General features: G+C 42.0%; 1 protein-coding gene across 8 annotated transcripts in view; it reads left to right on the top strand.

Annotated features, from left to right (window-relative positions):
• The window catches only part of PPP2R5C (protein phosphatase 2 regulatory subunit B'gamma), a 157,818-nt gene that overhangs the window by 106,937 nt on the left and 31,469 nt on the right, over positions 1 to 19,412 (top strand). For all 8 annotated transcript variants that reach the window (XM_053601597.1, XM_053601594.1, XM_053601595.1 and 5 more), the window contains 6 exons: positions 10,054 to 10,164; positions 11,231 to 11,323; positions 11,412 to 11,542; positions 15,015 to 15,074; positions 17,393 to 17,501; positions 18,636 to 18,689. In XM_053601597.1, coding sequence (XP_053457572.1) covers positions 10,054 to 10,164; positions 11,231 to 11,323; positions 11,412 to 11,542; positions 15,015 to 15,074; positions 17,393 to 17,501; positions 18,636 to 18,689 — 558 coding nt within the window. The remainder of the gene's footprint in view (positions 1 to 10,053; positions 10,165 to 11,230; positions 11,324 to 11,411; positions 11,543 to 15,014; positions 15,075 to 17,392; positions 17,502 to 18,635; positions 18,690 to 19,412) is intronic.

Raw genomic sequence — 19,412 nt, 5'->3', positions numbered from 1 at the left:
AAAATTTAAAAATTAGCTGGGTGTGAGGGCATGTACCTATAGTCTTAGCTACCCAAGAGGCTGAGGCAGGATGATCACTTTGAGTCTAGTAGTTTAAGGCTGGTGTGAACTATGATCACACCACTGCACTTCAGCCTAGGAGACAGAGCAAGACCCTGTCTCAAAGAAAATTAAAATTAAATAAATAAATATTTTGTTTGCCTATTGTTGCTTGCATTGCTTCTGATGGAAAATCTGCTGCCATTCTTTTCTTTGTTTCTTTGGACTTACTGTACTTTTTTTCCCCCTTTGGATGCTTTCAAGATTTTCTTTCATTTCTTCTTTTAAGCCATTTGATTATGATGTACCTTGGCATGGTTTCCTTCCTTTTTCTTCTGTTTGGAGTTTGTTTATAGTTTTTATCAAATTGGGAAAACTGGTTAGCCATTACCTTTTCAAATATTTTTTTCTATCCTCTCCCCCGTCTCCTGTCCTTAAGGGACTCCAGTGACTATATTAGGCTCTGTAGAGTTGTCTGTCCCACAGCTCACTGGAGCTCTCTTTCTTTTCATCCTTTTCTTTTTATTTCCCTCTGTGTTTCATTTGAATAGATTCTTTTACTGTCTTCAGGTTCACTAATCTTTTCTGCTGTATTTCACTGTTGTTAATTCCCATCCAGTCAATTTTTCAGTTCACATGCTGTTTTTTTTCTTTTCTTTCAGTTCTTTTTAAGTAAATAATCACATTTACTTAAATAAGCAGAGACCTTTGGATCAGACATTGTTGTTTTCATCTCTAATATATGATTTGTGTCTCTTTTTAATATTTCCAATGTCTCCACCAAACTTTTTGGACATGTAGATAGAATACCATTTTAATATCCTTGTTTGTTAATTCTAACATTTGTCTTGGTTCCAGGTCAGTTCAGATGATTGGGGTTTTTTCTCATTATAAATCATATTTTCCTGCTTCTTACATGTCTGGTAATTTTTAATTGGAGATCTGACATTGTGAATTTTACCTTGTTGAACACTGCATACTGACATTCTTCTGTACCTCAGTTAATGTTCTTGAGAATTCTTTGGGGCAGCAATTAAGTTACTTGGAAACAGTTGGATCCTTATGGTTCTTGTTTTTAAAATGTTTTAGGCAGAACTAGAGTCATGTTAATTCCAGGGCTAATTATACTACTGAGATACGACTCTTCTGATTGTGAATCCATACCCCCGTGAAATATGAATTTTTCCAGTCTGATTAGTAGAACCAACTCACTGTTCCCAGCCCTGAGAGAGAACTGCTAATCCTTTTAGGTAGTTCTTTTCCCAGCCTCTGGTGATTTTTCTCTCATAAATATGCTGATCCATACTCTACTGAATAGTTGGGAAGGATCTCTACAGATCTTTCTATGTGCAGCTCTTTCCTCTGTGCGACTCTGCCCCGTAAGTTCTAACCGCTTTTGACTGCTAGCTAGGCTCCACTTGGCTTTTTTCTTTCTGTACTGCAACCTGGTAATAGCAAGGCAGCCAGCTGGGGTAGTATAGGGCTTACCCCATTTGTTCCCATATCTTAGTGATCATTATCCTTCCATTGCCTGGAATCCAGTGTCTTGAAAATTATAATTCATCTATTGTTGTCCTAGTTTTCAGTTGTTTCAGGTAGCAGGGTAAGCCTCATCTCTGTCATTCCATCTTGTCTAGAAGTGTAAGTCTCTGCTTCATTTATTAAAAATACATGTAACTTTATCCCTATAGGTGATCCAGCAATGATTATAAAAATGTAGTGATCGGCACCTATGGAGCCAGCCACATACACCTGAGCTGGTGGGTTCCAATCCAGCCCGGGCCCGCCAAACAACAATGACGGCTGAAACCAAAAAATAGCTGGGCATTGTGGCGGACGCCTATAATCCCAGCAACTTGGGAGGTGGAGGCAGGAGAATCGCTTGAGCCCAGGAGTTGGAGGTTGCTGTGAGCTGTGATGCCACGGCACTCTACCCAGGGCAAGAGCTTAAAGCTCTGTCTCAAAAAAAATGTAGTGATCAAAGATAATTTGCATGATTTATAATGCCGTCATTTCCTTTATCAGTTGGTGATTAGGGGTCACGGCATGAAAATGGTTGGTTGTGGAAGCAATAAGTGCTTTCATTCCCACAGTTTATTTATATCATGTGAGATGCAGAGTATATTTTACTATTCTACAACATTTCTAAACTTTTTCATACTTTGCTGCCAAAAAATAAAAATCAGAGTATGTGATAAAGCAAATAAATTAGGTGAAGTGTAGATGATAACTAGTTTTTCAATGTTCTGTGCTATATATTGCCTCCTTAGCTATTCACTGTAAAATTCTTTTGACTTTCATGCATTGAAATTTTTCAGAATAAAGTATTGAGAATACACCATTCAGAATCTACATAAAATAAACTTTGGCCCAGAGAAAATAAGAGAAACTTCCAAATGCAATCTTACCTTTAGGGTGGCGCCTGTGGCTCAAAGGGGTAGGACGCTGGCCCCATATGCTGGAGGTGGCAGGTTCAAACCCAGCCCCGGCCAAAAACTGCAAATAAATAAATAAATAAATAAATAAAATAAGAATCTTACCTTTAAACAACACTAATTGAATTCAGCTATAAGTATTATAAATTATTGCTTATCATGTATAAATAAATTTCCTTAAACTCAAAAACAAAAATTAAAAAACTCATACACATTATAATAAATGAATATTGTATCTTTATGCTTATCTGAAGCAAAATGGTATAGTTGTGAAATAGTCATAAAAATTAAAATGTACATTGTTGGAAAAGTTGAGACTAAATTTCCTTTAGTATTCTACAAAGATTCGTAGGCTTTTATTTCCATGGTATCTTTAACTTTTATTTAAGAACATATTTGAATAGTTTATAAAAATAGTAAATTATTCAAAATAAGAATTTTAAACGTAGATATTTTCTTTAATGTAACATTCTGGCATCTTTTTGGAGGTAAGATTGCATTCTTGAAAGCAGCCTCTGCTGTAGGGATAGTGTAGGTTTATGGAAAAGAAAGCTCTGCTCTCATGCCGTGTGTTTGCTGGATGCTCGTTCTATGCCAGGCAGCACGATGGATCTTGGGATGTGGAGAAAGACATTAAACCAAGAAATCGCCAATCACCTAGTTATATTTGAGATAAATACTCTAAAGAAAATGTACATCATAGAAGAACTTAAAATTCAAGACCCAATTAAGACTGTAATTACATTGCAGCTGACACCTAAAGGTTTAATCAGTTTTCGGGTAGTTACATGGTGCTGCAGTTAATAAAGTGACTGATGTGTGCTTTTCCCAGAAGATCCATTTACTCTCAGCAAGTATTTGAGGACCTACTAGGTGCCAGGCACTGCATAGGTGCTGGAATTCAGCAATACACAAAATGCAGGCTTAAGTTCCCCAGGATGGCAGCCGAGTTCTGGTAACAAGAAAGCTATTTGAATTCATTTAATAAATGAGGAAAGTTACAAGTTTTCCTCTAAGATAGCTACTAGATTTTTACTATTCCATCTAAAGGTTAAATTAAGTTCATCAAAAATTCAGTTAGGTTTATATTTAAGACTATGTTCAGGCCAGTTACGGTGGCTCATGCCTGTAATCCTAACACTCTGGGAGGCTGTGGCAGGAGAATCACTTGAATTCAGGAGTTCAAGATCAATCTGAGCAAGGGCAAGACCCCACTTCTACTAAAAATAGAAAAATTAGCTGGGCATCATGGTACACACCTGTACTCCCAGCTATTCAGGAAGCTAAGGGTAGGAGGATCACTTGAACCCAGGAGTTTGAGGTTGCAGTAAGCTGTGATATTGCCACTGCACTCTACCTAGAGCAAGAGAGAGAGGCTCAGTCTCAAAAAAATAAAAAAGCGTTCAATGTATAAATTTCTCTGTGAAGTTACATCTTTGTAATATGATGTCATATCACACTGGAGAATGCAAGTTTCTGCACTGATTTGGGTATTCTACAGTGCCCTTTGTTATAAGTTTTATGCTTTCTCTATTAAGGCCTTTTAGCTAAGCCATTAACTCCTAGGCACTTGATGGTTTTTGCGTATATGTATGGTCTTACTATCTGTTACATTTTTGGGTTGCCTATTATTGGTGGAGAGGTCATTGCTGTTATTTTTTTTATTTTTGGTTTTTGTGTCTGATGGCCTAGCCATGATGGTCTGTTGCCTTTGTTTGTATTCCAGATATATCATTTGCAAACAAATGATAATTTTGTATTTAAAATAAAATAACATGGAGGGGCTTACCTTAACCTTCCCAGAAATGTATGACTTAGCAATATGACTCTTAGAACCTCATATTTCTATCACAGGAGGAAAAGTGTTCTGCAGTAACCATAACATGGCCTTGGTGGATCCACCTATTATAAATCCTGTTCACATGAGTAAAGCTAAATTAATAAATAACAGTAGCATAGCCCTTGTGGTTTTGAACAGAGAACTGTGAATAATCAAACGTTTCTTTACTGCTGCCTTTAGAGGTAAATTATCAGTGTTCTTTTTTTGGAGTGTATCCCTCCTTAAAGTCTTTATATGTTAACACTGCTGCAGTTATGTCACAGCATAAATATTTTATTACTTCACACAATAGTAATGAATAATACAGATATAGAAAGGCTGTGTGATATTGCTGAATTGTAAGAATTTTCCAAAAGTTGCTTCTCAAGCCATTTGGTTTGCATCTAATGCAATAAATTTAGCAATTCGGAGAACATCTGCAGGGCTGATGAAGTACTGAAAGTGGAAATGTCAAGAAAGCTGTAAAAGCAGGTGCTTCCTAATATTACACAGTCAGCCCACGGCACAGATGGGACTGCATGAATCACATGCAAACATACATACGTGCGCACACACACACATGTGCTATCATCATCCTGAGGAGATCAGAGAAACAGTCGCAAAATGTGGGAGGTGCTGGGTAATGGTTACTGTTTATGCAAGTGCTTTCACATGCATTTTATGTGATCTCAGCCCAGAGCTAAAAAAAGGGTTGCTATTGTGAACAGATGAGAAAATTGAGGCTGAGGCAGGCTTTTCAGTCTTAGGTCTTGTTTCTAGGTTAGAAGAGGATGTCGAGGAACCAGGTCTAGTGGCACACACTTGGTCTCAGCTACTCACGTGGCCAAGGTGAGATTATCATGTGAGGCTGAGAATTCGAGACCAGCCTGGGCACCACAGTGAAACCTCATCTTTTTTTTTTTTTGGTTACTGAGACAGAGTCTCACTTTGTCACCCTCAGTGGAGTGGTATCATAGCTCACAGCAACCTCCAACTCTTGGGCTCAAGTGATTCTCTTGCCTCAGCCTCCCAAGTAGCTGGGACTACAGGTGCTCACCACAGTGCCCAGCTATTTTTTATAGATGGGGTCTTGCTCTGGCTCAGGCTGATCTCAAACTCGTGAGCTCAGGCAGTCCACCCACCTTGGTCTCCCAAGTGCTGGGATTACAGGCATGAGCCACCACACCCAGCCAAAACCCCATCTTTTATAACAAGAATAAGAGGAAGATACAGGGCAACTCTGCTCCCACCTTGCAGTGCCCCTCGCCGTGTCTGTGCGCTCTCCTTAGTGTGTTTCCGTTGAGAGATTATAACGATGATAATGATCTGTGTGATCCACATAAAACCTAAGACTTTTAGAGCTCAGACTCCTTTTGGTGTTCATGGCATCACATAAACAAAAATCATTTCTATAGTTTTCTCACACTAGACCTCACACATCCAGGTAGCATGGAATTGACGTTTACACACTGACATCAGCGCCACAATGTTTTGTACCTGTAACTCCAGCCCCTAATCTAAAGCTTTTGCACTAGAAATGTTGGTCAGATTAGAAACCAAGAATATTTTGACATGTCATATTGTTAACCTTCTTGTCTTCTTTTTCCCCAAATATTAGTTTTTAGTATATTTAACCTTTTCTAAAGAAGAGCACTGAGTTATTGCAATATAATGTGGTAAAAAATGAGGATAGAAGTTTTAAGTGCAAGATTTTTTTTCTTGCTTGTTAGAAATAACTTATAATTGGTTAAAGTTTGCTATTAATGAAAATTCCTGAATCTCGGCCAATGATGAGTCAAGGACATGGTCTTAGTCTCTTCAGGGTGCCAGAGTGGGTGGCTGAACCACAGAAATGTATTTACTCTCAGTTCTGGACAATGGAAAGTCTAAGACCAAGGTTCCAGCAAGGTTTAGTGCCTAATGATGGCTCTTCCCTGGCTTGCAGATGGCATCTTTGTCCTCACGTGTCCTTTCCTCTGAGCACCTGCACAAGAGAGAAGGAACGCATGCTCTGCTGTCTCTCTAAGGACACAAATTCTGTAGAATCAGGGCCCTGCCCTTCTGGCCTCATTTAACCTTAATTACTTCCTTTGAGGCCCCATCTCCAAATACAGCCACACTAGGTGTTAAGACTTCAACATATGAACATGAAGAGGGAGCACAGTCCCTACCAAATCCTGAAAAGAGAAGTTTTTCATTTAGACCAGGTTAGTGTCAGTTACCTTCCAGGCTCCTGACTGGGCACATAGGATTCAGTGAATGTGCAGGTGTTCAGGATGGTTGTAGCTAATGAGCTGGCTCAGCTCTGTGCAGTAATGCTGTAACCTGAAATTATAATCCCTAATTTCACTACCAGTTCACTAAGAAATCTCAACCAAATGGGTGAATCAGTCAAGGTTCTACCAGAAGAACAGCAGGAGAAGGATTTAAGGTTTCAAGAAATTGCCTTTTCCTATTGTGGGTCCAACTAAGTGAGTCTGGACTCCACGGAGCAGGTAGCAGGGTGAAGACCCCACAGCCAGGGTGGAATCTTCTCCTCCTCAGAGAATCTGCAGGTCTTTCAACTAATTGAATGAGGCCCACCCACATTATCAAGGGTAGTCTTTACTTAATGTCAGTTGATAATAATGTTAACCACATCTACAAGATACCTTTATGGAGCCCTCTCATCAGAGTTTGAATAGCTAGATGCTGTGACCTAAGTTGGCACATAAAACTAGCCATCATGTAGAGGGTATGTTTTATTTTTTTTTCAGCTATTCCTTTGAGCCGTGATTTGCAAAATCACACTTTGCTGCCCCTAAATACGTCTTGGACAAATTGCTTATCTTTTTAATCATCTGTGGTTATAGAAGCCCAATCTGATTTAAAGCTCTAATCTCAGCCTCTTTCCAAGTGGCATCTGCACCCTCTTGGCCAGTGAGGGACTTGAAGTGGGAGAAGAGGAGAAACAGGGCTGGCTCTGAGCCCCACTTGCCCACCCTCCTCTTGGGCTTTGAGCAGAACCTAGAGTAGAGGGCAGGGTGCTGCCCGTCTGCTTCAGTGCTTCCTGTAGCCTGCACCCATGTGGCAGCCTCTTCCTCTGTGGTATGACTATGACTTTTGGACAGTGCTCAGCCTCACCAAAAATCCTTTCCTGGGGATAGCCGTCTTCTTGTCCCATAAACTTCCAGCCTCTTCTCTGGGTGAGCTGGCATCCTCCCTTGGCAGTTTCCCATGTGGCTCCACCTCTGCTCTCTGGCCACTGTGCCCCTGCCATGCAGCCCCAGGAACCTCAAAGGGAGTGACCTGTAGTTGCTTCCACATATGCTGCAGTTCCCCTGAGGGCCCTGATGTCACAGGCTTCTCCTGAAAATCTCCTGCTAAGCATAGTCTGTGTTCACAGATACCTCTGCCACCCAGATCCCGTGCCCAAGCTCTCCCACCAGCAACAAATGGAGCCTGTGGCTCTCATCCACCAAAGCCATCTCCCTTTCTTGAAGTTGACCTTAATCTCTGGGTGACTGAAACATTACCCCCAGTTATTTGGCTTTGGAGAATAAGATAGAAAACTCTAGTTCATGAATTTTACATCCCCCATAAAGGCTACAGACTCAATTCAGACTTTCCTCCCTCTGTGCTTTCATGGCCCAGGAAGGTGTGGAGAGCACAAGTTGGTGGCTGGTAGTAACAGGGCCAGTTCTGCTAGCTCTGGGAGGAGACAGTGGCCCATTCAAGCTGTGTGTGGACTTCCTTAGTGGTTGGGCTCTTTAGAGCATCTTTCCGTTCTCTTCTGTGGGCTTTGGGATAGGCTGCCAGAACAGTCTACTCTCTGCCCTGGTCCTCTGTCTGTTCCAAGTGCCAGTGACTGAGGAAGCGTCATTTCCTATAAACCACCTATTGTCTGGAGACCTCTTCCAGGGTCTCATTCACAGAGAATAGGACTGGGTCCCAGAGAGCAGAAATTGCCAGAGATTATAGATCAGTGAGAACCAGGTTGACAGTCAGGGTATTATTTATTCATTCATTCATTCATTCATTCATTTTATTTTTTGAGACAGAGTCTTACTATGTCACCTCAGTAGAGTGCCATGGCGTCACAAATCACAGCAACCTCAAACTCTTGGGCTTAAGTGATTCTCTTGCCTCAGCCTCCCAAGTAGCTGGGACTACAAGCACCTGCCACAACACCCTGCTATTTTTTGGTTGCATTGTTTAGCAGGCCCAGGCTGGCTTCAAATCTACCAGCCTTTGTGTATGTGGCCAGTACCCTACCCACTTAGGTAGGGACACCAAGCAAACACTCAGGGTTTTAGATTCCATATTTTTTTCTTTCTACTTAGATCTGAGGAACATTACTCATATTTTTACTGAGAAGTTTTCTTTTTTTCATTGTTTCTGGATTTTCAGCACCTTTTTTCATCCTTCCTTTCCTGTCCTATCTATACCCCATTGCAGTTCGACTCTTTTCATCAGCTCCTCTCTTAGATGATGCATAGGAATAAACATTTGGTGCTTAGTGCTTGTGTAGTTAATGACATTATAAAAAAATGACAGGCATTTCAGTCCAATGTCAGTAACAGTAAAGAAAGAAACAAAAGTGGTAACATTGGCCATAAGACTGGGTATCTTTCTGAATGGCCAGGTTTTCCCTGGACTCTCTGTAGATACCTTCTCATTGTTGTCATGGAGTCAGATTTGAGCTTTTGTGATCATCTGTCAGAGCTGTTCATCAGAGCCCAGTTTTGTAACTGGTTTCTGATGGGGTCAAAAATTTCATAAAGTAACCGACTGAATTTAGACTTAGTATAAAAGAAAAACAAGTTAAAAATCGATAATAAGGAAAAATTAAACTTTCGAGTTTATGTGATTGATCTGTCAGTGTGTATTGGTGTATTGTGGCAGTCCAAACAGACAAGGAGAAACTGAGCTTAGAGGCACGGCCAGGCCCTCCTCGGATGGTTTTTTCCATGCTGAGCAGTCCTTTCGCTGGAAATGGTCCTAGCCACCCATGTGAAAGTTACCCCGTCTAGACTATTGCTTTTCTCATCATTGCTGATTGTAGAGGATCGGAGGTCATCGTTCACATGGGTCATCCCCGCACCATGCAGCAAGTGCTGTTTTCTCACCATTTTCAGTTGCATGATCTCTGCTGTCGCCTTTGCCGGCCCACCCTGCCCTTACTATCCCTTAGAACATTCTCCTTGCTTTCACACTCATCACCTATAAGACCTCAGAAGTCATTGCCATGCCATCATCATTTGTTGGTATTGGTTATCTTCTCAAGTTTGACAGTTAAGAGTCAAAATGACTGGCTAGGTGCCCATAGCACAGTGGTTACGGCACCAGCCACATCCACCGAGGCTGGCAGGTTCAAACCCAGCCAAGCTTGCTAAACAACAATGACAAATGTAACAAAAAATAGCCGGGCCTTGTGCCGGGTGCCTGTAGTCCCAGCTACTTGGGAAACTGAGGCAAGAGAATTGCTTAAGCCCACAGTTCGAGGTTGCTGTGAGCTGTGACGCTACAGCACTCTACCCTAGGCGACAAAGTGAGACTCTGTCTCAAAAGAAAAAAAGAGGAGTCAAAATGACTCTGGTGGCCACCCATCCAAGGTGCTTTATCTCTCTTCTGCTGCAGTTTTGATACAGGCTCTCTTTGGGAACCCTCACTGTTTCTGTGTTTTGAGAATGGGAAGCAGCCATCTTCAGAATTACTAAAGACTTTAAAATGTTTTGTGTAAATATTTCACATGACGTGGTTGTAATATGTGGATTTTAGTTTGCAGTTAACATGTTTCGAACATTACCACCTTCCTCCAATCCTACGGGAGCAGAATTTGACCCAGAGGAAGACGAACCAACGTTAGAAGCAGCCTGGCCTCATCTACAGGTACTGGGCTCTGGGCAAGCACAGGATTGGAGGGCGTGAGCTATGAGTAGGGGTTCCTGGGCTCCGCAGAGCAGCTGTTCTAGCCCAAGGCCTCATCTCAGCGTGACAGACCTCTCATCTTCAGTGTCACAGTCCTTGCAAACCTATAACTACAAGGAAAATATTTTAGTGGAGCAGAGCAAAGTCAATGTATACGTACGTTTGGATACTTTGCATGAACGACAAAGATGCAGAATTATCAGTACGTTCAGTGGAAATTACCACTTTGTTGACAGGCATTGAATTTAGGCCTAGAGGACTTAGACATTTTGCCAGTTTGGGGTACTTAGATTTAACGTGTACCCCCAGGGCACCTTAGTCTCCTGTGCTGACGACTGCCTTTTACTAGCACGTTTGTAAGGTGGAAGGTGTTTGGCAAAGAGGTTTGAGGCTGGAGTGAGCAGAGCATGTGCCAGATGTGCTAATGGGAGAGCTGGGCCATGCACTGTGGAGGAAGGAGATGAGAAGGGGGTGGGACTCGATCAGGAGCCAACAGCAGAACGGGGGTAGCTCTATAGCCATGTGGTCCCCACTGACAGCACTGGGGGTCCACATGGGACTCCTGACAGTAGGCCAAACTGCCCAACCCAGCACACTCATCATGGGGAGGACCAGCCGCCCTCCCAGCCCCAGCGGTCTTGTCCTCTTGGCTCTGTGCATCAGCATTACAAGACACAGGTGACAGACTACAAATCCTACCCTCGCATTTGGTCACGGTCTGCTTTGGTGGCAGCTGTGCCCCGTGGTCTCTGGCCAATGTAGTTTAAGTGTTAGTGGCATCAGCCATGGAAATCATTTTGTTTAAATGTCATTTAAAGGTCTGTGGTTGTTACTAAATGAAATAATTACCATCACCAGTTATAATTAAATTAAGCCATGTAGTTAGCACTGATTCTATAGATGTGTGGCTTTTTTTTAAAGGCTTGTAATCTGGGGCAAATAAAGATCCAAGTCATGGTGCATTTTAATCTCCATTTAATAAAATATCACGTTATTTGACTCATTGTTGTTGTTTCTTTCCTCCCAGCTGGTTTATGAATTTTTCTTAAGATTTTTAGAGTCTCCAGATTTCCAACCTAATATAGCGAAGAAATATATTGATCAGAAGTTTGTATTGCAGGTAAGGTACAAATTAGCTAAAAGTATAAAAGGCCTATTCTACAAAGTGGTAACACCAAATCACTAAATGTCTTTTTTTTTTCTTAAAGCTTTTAGAGCTTTTTGACAGTGAAGATCCTCGGGAGAGAGATTTTCTTAAAACCACCCTCCACAGAATCTATGGGAAATTCTTAGGCTTGAGAGCTTACATCAGAAAACAGATAAATAATATATTTTATAGGTAAGTCTGTATGTGACGGGCATTTTCTTTGTGCATGGTGATGGTTATTCTCACACCTGGTACTTGCCCCCACCCGACATTTCCTTTAACAGGGGACTGAGGCCCAGAGGAGCTGGCTTTCAGCAGCCCGGTTCTCGTGTGCAGATAGACCTAGGTAGGCTTGTCTTCCCTCCCTTGCTGATGCTGCCTTGCCCACCCCACCTCACCCTCCTTCCTAGCCAGCCCCCCACCTGCACCCCCACGCCCCTGGCACCTCACCACACAGCCCTCCTGTTTCAGCTTCTGCTGAATGTCCAATTGCCCAGAAATGTAGATGAGTTAGTTCTGTCCAAGCCAACCTTTCCCTTCTACCTGTGCATATCTAGGTTCTTCCTTACGGAATCTCAGAGAAGAAAGGGGTGAAGAGTGCTGTAATTAGTCTTTAGGAAGCCCCATATCAGTGAGCCTAGATTAGAGGTCAGGGAAAGGGACCCCTGCTGAAAGAGCAGGTTGGGAGGACAGCTTCCAACATCAAGCCCACCTCTGGGCCACGGGACTACACAGCAAGCAATCACGGAGCCCCATGACAGCCCTGTAGCTGGCCTTCTTCCTGGTCTGCTTCTGGCCCCTTCCAGAGCAGGGCTGTGTAGCCAGTGTCCCTCCACCTGGGGTGTCCTTTTCTCCTGCTGTGAGCCTCCCAGGCTTCACAAAATACCTCTCCACCAGGAAACCCACCTAACTAGGCACATGTGTCTGGTCTCTTACAAGGACAGCCACCACGTAGGCTGATTTGTTATATGCCTCAGGGTGTGGTGTCACCAAGTAAATGTTGATAGAGGAAACAGCTGATATTGTTTTATTATCTGTCCTTGGAAAGCTTACTCAATGAGTAGTTTATTCTATAAACTTTGACTTGTCTGGTTGGCTTGCCTCTCTAAGGCACCTGACTCCAGGGTGGTGCAAGGTGATAGAGGCAGTGTAAAGGTGTCCCTCTGTGGGCAGGTTTCCTGTAGCCTAGCTCCAGGATCTGTGCAAGGGTGAAGTGCAGGGCATTGCTGGAGAAGGACCAGGTGTCCGCTGTGGCAGACATAGGTCTGGGTCCTTTCTTAGTCATGCATTGTCCTTTTTTTTTTCTCTTTTTGAGAGAGTCTCACTCTTTCACCCTGGGTAGAGTCCTGTGGCATCATATCTCACAGCAACTTCAAACTGTTGAGCTCAAGTGATAAGTGATCCTCTTGTCTCAGCCTCCCAAGTAGCTAGGACAGCAGGTGCCCATCACCACACCTGGCTAGTTTTTGTATTTTTAGTAGAGATGGGGTCTAACTCTTGCTCAGGGTGGTCTTAAACTCCTGAGCTTGGGCAGTCCACCCACCTCAGCCTCCCAGAGTGCTGGGATGACAAGCATGAGCCACTGTGCCCAGCCAGGTGGCTTTGTCTTAAAGAGGCCCTGAGCTGGGCAGCACCTGTGGCTCAGTGGGTAGGTCACCGGCCCCATACACCGAGACTGGCGGGTTCAAACCTGGCCCCGGCCAAACTCCAACAAAATAATAGCTGGGCGTTGTGGTAGTCCCAGCTACTTGGGAAGCTGGCCTAAGCCCAGGAGTTGGAGGTTGCGGTGAGCTGTGTGATGCCACGGCACTCTACTGAGGGCAATAAAATGAGACTCTTGTCTCTACAAAAAAAAAAAAAAAAAGAGGCCCTGAGCTGGCTGCACAGCTCTTCCGGGTGTGTGTTAGAGAACTGGGAAACTGACGTCTGGCTACAGAAAGGGAGCCTTCAGAGTAAGTTTCATAAATGAAACTTCTCAATGTAGACACACCATGTCTCAGGGCAAGTGTGGTCAGGAGCACACAGAACAAGGAAACTGCATTCTGTATAGTCACACCACCATTATTCTTGTCACACACATTGCCACATCCTATCATGGTAACTTAGATGCTCACTATTAGGCTGAGATCAAATCTGTTTCTTGCTTCTATGTTTCACTGCTCCATAGTTCTGCCTCCTAGTTCCTGTGGGACTGGCCTTCCAGACTCTCCACGTATCATACCCTTTTCCACCCACCACTCCATATTACAGACCTTTGTCCCAGCTAAACAAGGAGGATTATTCCCCACTCCCAAGTTCTTCCCCACTCCCATTTTTTCACATCTATCATAATCCTCCTCAGGGCCCAGTTTTTAAGCACCAGCTCTCAGTGGATTCTGGTCATCTGGGAATATAGAAATGTTAAGGCCATTCTTGAGAAGAATTTTATGTCTGCAGAAATTTGGCCTGTTCTTTACCTTAAGGACACTATTTTATTTGTTTCAAACAACAACAATGAAATTTGTTTTCTTTCTTCTTCTTTCTTTTTTTTTTTTTAAACAGAGTATTGTTGTTGCCCAGCCTGGAGTACAGTAGCATCATCATAGCTCACTGCAAGCTCCATCCACCTGCCTTGGCCTCCCAAGGTGCTGGGATTATAAGCATAAGCCACTACGCCTGGCCTACAATGAAAAATTTTTAAACTTTACAAATTTATTTTTTGCTTAGACCTGTCTCTAAGCACATACTTTTAAGCAGGAACCTTTTTCAGACCGCTATCTCACTTGTGGAATACTTTGCATATGTAGGTTCAGACTGATGCAAAACAAGTAAGGCCACCCTGGTGGGAAGGACATGTCCTATTCTCTTTCCCCGTCCCCATTTCATTTAGCGGATATGTTTAAAGAATCAAACAGATGCCAGGCTTGGTCCTACTGTGCCTTGGAGCACAGTAATGAGAAGCACTCCCATCTGGAGGGAGACAGGCTGACACAAGGGGTGGGATGCATGTTCTAAGAGCTCCCCTAGAAGCTGCTCCCCTAGAAGCAGACACAGTGACAGAGACTGCTCTGAAGAAGGAAACCAAGACAGACTGGTGTTCCAAAAAGATCGCACCTGCAGCAGTAGAGAGGAAGTGTAGGGGTGTCAGCGGGCAAGTAGGCAGGATAGTCCAGGTGTTCAGGAAATCACTTCTGCCCTTTGCAGGGACTGTGCTAAATGCTGCAGGCCTTAAGATGGAGTAAGACTTCAACTTATGTTGTAATGCAGTGAAAATATAAAATGAATTAATGGATGGGTAGAGGAGTAACTAGACCGTTGTATATGTGGTTGAGCTGATAGAGCACATTGTTAATGGTTGAATCTGGGTGGTTGATATATGGGTGCGTGCTGTTAAATTCTTTCTACTTTATTGGATGCTAGAAATTTTTCAAAATAAACTATTGAGAAAAAATCAGCAAGACCAAGCTCTCTGTTCTGAACGCATTTATATCTTCAGTCTTTGAGGAGTTTCTTTGGTTCACCTGGGAACAGTGAGCAGCTCCCTGAAGGTTTTCACAAAAGGTGTGCTCATTGTTGCCTGGCTCTGTGACTTTCTCCTACAAGGATTGTTTTCTTTTTCAGGGGATTTAGTCTTTCCAGTTGTTATTTCAGTGTCTAATTCTAATTGACAAATTATTTTTTCTAGGTTTATTTATGAAACAGAGCATCACAATGGCATAGCAGAATTACTGGAAATATTGGGAAGGTGAGTCTGTGTTAGTGGCAGCAAATGACTGTGGATGGAATTTATGCCAGAATGATCTGGTTCATTGAGTTCAACTGCCCCACTCCCCAAAGTGAGGCAAATGGAGCCATTCCCTAAAGTAATGTCTATAAGATTTCATGTAAGGAAGGGGTTGGTAAGCTCTTGGATTAGAACACACCAAATGACAAATTCCCCCATTTCTGTGTTTCCGTAGTAGATTCTACTTCATATCTAAGAATCACTAATATGGAAATATAATTTCAATTATTTCCTCAAGAGCAGTGTTAAAAATAGCTACCTTAGAAGGTTTATATTTAGATACTTTGTAAGAAGAATAGATTATACATTTGGGATATTGAGTAAATGCTAATTTTTTAAGTTGCTTTCATTTTATGGATTTTTCATATGTATTTTAGAAGATAATTAACATTTAAAATTTTCATCATCTTGATCTGAGTTGTTTGCTTGCTATCACTTTTTTAAATTGATACCCCATAGGTTTTATTTATTTATTTATTTTTTTTTTTTTTTAGAGACAGTGTCTCACTTTGTCGCCCTGGTAGCGTGCTGTGGCATCACAGCTCACAGCAACCTCAAACTCTTGGGCTTAAGCAATTCTCTTGCCTCAGCCTCCCAAGTAGCTGGGGCTACAGGCACCCGCCACAACACCCAGCTATTTTATGTTGCATTCGTCATTGTTATTTAGCTGGCCCAGGCTGGGTTCGAACCCGCCAGCCTCTGTATGTGGCTGGCACCATAACCACTGTGCTGTGCACGCCAAGCCTCCCCATAGGTTTTATATTAGACCTCCTAACCCACTGTTTACCAAACAGAGTACCTTAGGGCTTCATGGTGGATAAGCTTGGAGAAGCACTTTCCTGTGCCTTTCTGGAGATTTTAGTGTACCTTAGCAGCTCAAAGTTCTGAGGAAACCTGCAGTGAGGAAACTCCTTACTGTTGTTAAATCTAGTCATTCCCTACAGCATTTGAAAAAAAGAATCTTTTCTCATGGAATGCTATTGTTCATCTGGTGAATATGGTCCTGCCCATTAGTTCTGAGAAAAATTGTCCTTGCTATTTAAGATGTAATCTGAAAAAAGTTAGTCCTTATTGAAAATTCTGCTTTAATCAGTCTCCACACTTGACTGGAGTTTTTCCTCTCTCAGTGTAGTATAGTGAGTGGCTAAGAGGCTGCTCCTTACTAGTTGTTTGAGCTTGGGCAAGTTACTTCTTTAAAATGGGAAGAATAATCACTTCTCCTCCCTCATACTTGCAGGAATGGGTGAGCTATGTAAGGTGTTTAGCCCAGCCTGCCATGTCGCATGCATAAGGGCCTCTGTGCAGCCCCCACTGCTGGTCCTTTTTTTACCCTTCTTCTTAAAGAGGGGTTTTGCCTTGAGGATTTTCCCTCGTGAATGAGCAAATCATGCACAAAGGGCCCCTCCCAGACCCAGCCCTCCTACGGCACCATGTGCCGTGTGCTGAGTGAATCATGGAGGTTCAATTAGACATCTTTCTGTCTCCTTCTAGAGCTCTGTAACATCTATTTCCATTTGCCTAAGTATAGAACCAAGTAAGTAAACCTTCATTTTGGAGGCTCTCAGTAAGACCCCTTTCCTTATAGAAGAGAACAGCTTTCTGATTAATTTTTTTTTTTTTTAACCAATACACTCATTCTGCAAACACTCAGACTTTAGTGCTAACAACTAGAATAGTGAGCCTGAATTAGTACAGGGAAGTGTGACTTCCTAACAGTGGGTGACAGAGGGCATTGGCTATAGGACATCTGGAGCTAGTGATCCCGCCTGAGCTACCCAGCCTTCTTGGCCCTGTTGGAGCTAAAGATTCTGCCGTCCTGTCGAGTCAGTTTCTTACTGTTCTAGGTAATGCCTATAAAGCCAGAATTTTAAAATTACCTTGTAGTACAAAGATAAAAATGTCTATGCTTCCTTGAAGACATTTAATAACCTCTTTTTTCCTGAAACACATACACACACACACATATGTGTGTGTGTGTGTATATATATATATTCCCCCCCCCCCCCCCCCCAGTGACATCAAATCTCACTATGTTGTCCAGGCTAGAGTGCAGTGCACTGGCATAATCTTAACTCACTATAACCTCAAACTCCTGGGTTTAAGCAATCCTTTCTCTTCACCTCCCAGGTAGCTGGGACTATAGGCTTCCCGCTACACGTACATAATTTTGCCTGCTGGGTTTTCATGCTGAAAACAAAAACTGAAAGAAAAGCAGCAAGATATTTGCTTAAAATGTAGAATTCGTAAATATTCAAGCCAAATAAATTTTCTTTTTCCAGTATAATTAATGGATTTGCCTTACCACTAAAAGAAGAGCACAAGATTTTCTTATTGAAGGTGTTACTACCTTTGCACAAAGTGAAATCTCTGAGTGTCTACCATCCCCAGGTAAGGGTGTGGGGGAGGTGCTGCTGAGCACAGCTGTCCTTTGTGCAGGATTGAACTCAAGATAGTGAATCCAGCCTTTAACCAAGAGTGTGTTCTTTTTTGTATCACATTATTAACTTCACTAACAAGGTTCTGGTGATAATTAAAAGAATAAAGGGATAAAGAAATTCCTTCTAAGAAATTCAGAGAAATACCCAGAATATAGAATTTTAAAATTAGTTTTAAGCATAGAGAATGGAATAAGTAACTCTGAAAGGGGTCAAGAGGAAAGTTTTCTGTAGTGTGACCTAAAAATCTAGTACCTAAAAGAAGCCCATCAGTCCATAGCCAAAGAAATGGAAAAAAGCTGTGGATTTTTAAAACTGCTAAAATCTAACTATAGTTACACTGGAACATTGGTCAGTAAGTAGTTGCTAGGTGGCTAGTGGGCTGCATTTACTTAGATCACTGTTTGGAACACACTGAAGATTTACTTCAGGAAAACTCCCATCTTGGGCCATGGTGTATATATACATTCCCTTTTAGCTGTCACCAGTGTGACGTTAAGTAGTCACGCCATTGTACATGTTCAGAAGTGAAGGAGACTCTTTTCCACCAGGGCCCACTTTGGGATTTTACAACCTGGACAAATGACACATTCTTAATGGATTCTTATGACACTGGCTTCCTGGGAAACATTTTACTTATTTTCTCTGATCGCTGTTAACTAGTAATATCTTTATATCCAGCCAGATTATCTTGTGAATTATTGTACAAAAGAAATTAATAGTTCAGTTATTTAATGGAACCATGTTTTGATTTTTCCCACCTATTAGATTACTTTTCATTATAATCTTCAGAAAAAGAAAAATCCCTATCATACCATGTTGACTTGGTGGTGGTGGTGATAGTCTAAAAGACCACTTCCTAGAGGCTTGGTTTTGTTTTTTCTTTTCCTTTTTTTTTAACTTTCCGATCTATTACAAATGAATGGGGCGGAAAAATGGAACATCATGCTGCCGTTGCCCCCTGAGAGCACCGCTCAGCCTTCTCCAGGGGTGGATGGCACACCCAGGGAAGCTCCTCTGCCAAACTAGGCCTTTGCACAGCAGCATTTCCATGTTGAAACATTAACACTCTCCTTTTACTTTTTAGCTGGCGTACTGTGTAGTGCAGTTTTTAGAAAAGGACAGCACCCTCACTGAACCAGTAAGTTCATGCTCTGCTCTTAATTCTGTTGCTAACGCATCTTGGAAGATGTATATGTTTCACTAAATGTAAATATTGTGATGTCTGCATCATCAAATCACTGTTCAGATAGCTTTTTAATTTTAAGTTACAATGCTCATAAACTGGCTCATTTCATTCGTTACAGATTTTCAGATTATAGTAATTTTAATTGCAGGTTCCTATAATGCAGAGATTATTTTATGTAATGAGATTGCCACTTTATTCCTCATTGCACTTTGCTCCTTTGAACACAAATCACTTGAACGATTTTAGCCACTAAATCATGACTTGATTTGACAACATACCGAACTTCAGTCAGCGGAATTATATAATAGTAAGGATTTGAAATGCTCATGCTAAAGAGGTTTTACTATCTTGAAAATTTTTTCTAAGAGTGTCACTATTTTATAATTGTTGAGTCACAAGTAAATGTTCGATTGCTGCCATTCCATGTTTAGGTTTGTTATTTTCATAACATTTATATTTATTAAAAATAAAAAGGCCAACTGGGTGTGGTGGCTCATTCCTGTAATCCTAGCACTTTGGGAGGCCGAAAAAGGAGGATCGCTTGAGTCCGGGAGTTTGAAGCTACGGTGAGCTATGATCATAACACGTCACTCCCTGGGTGACAGAGACAGACCTTATCTAATAAAATTAATACATACATACACATACATGGACATACTATTGTAGCTACGGTTA

Source organism: Nycticebus coucang, chromosome 9 (genome assembly GCF_027406575.1).
Source record: "Nycticebus coucang isolate mNycCou1 chromosome 9, mNycCou1.pri, whole genome shotgun sequence".
Lineage (NCBI taxonomy): Eukaryota > Metazoa > Chordata > Mammalia > Primates > Lorisidae > Nycticebus > Nycticebus coucang.
Note: the sequence above shows the minus strand (reverse complement) of the source record. Positions and strands in the feature narration are given on the sequence as shown.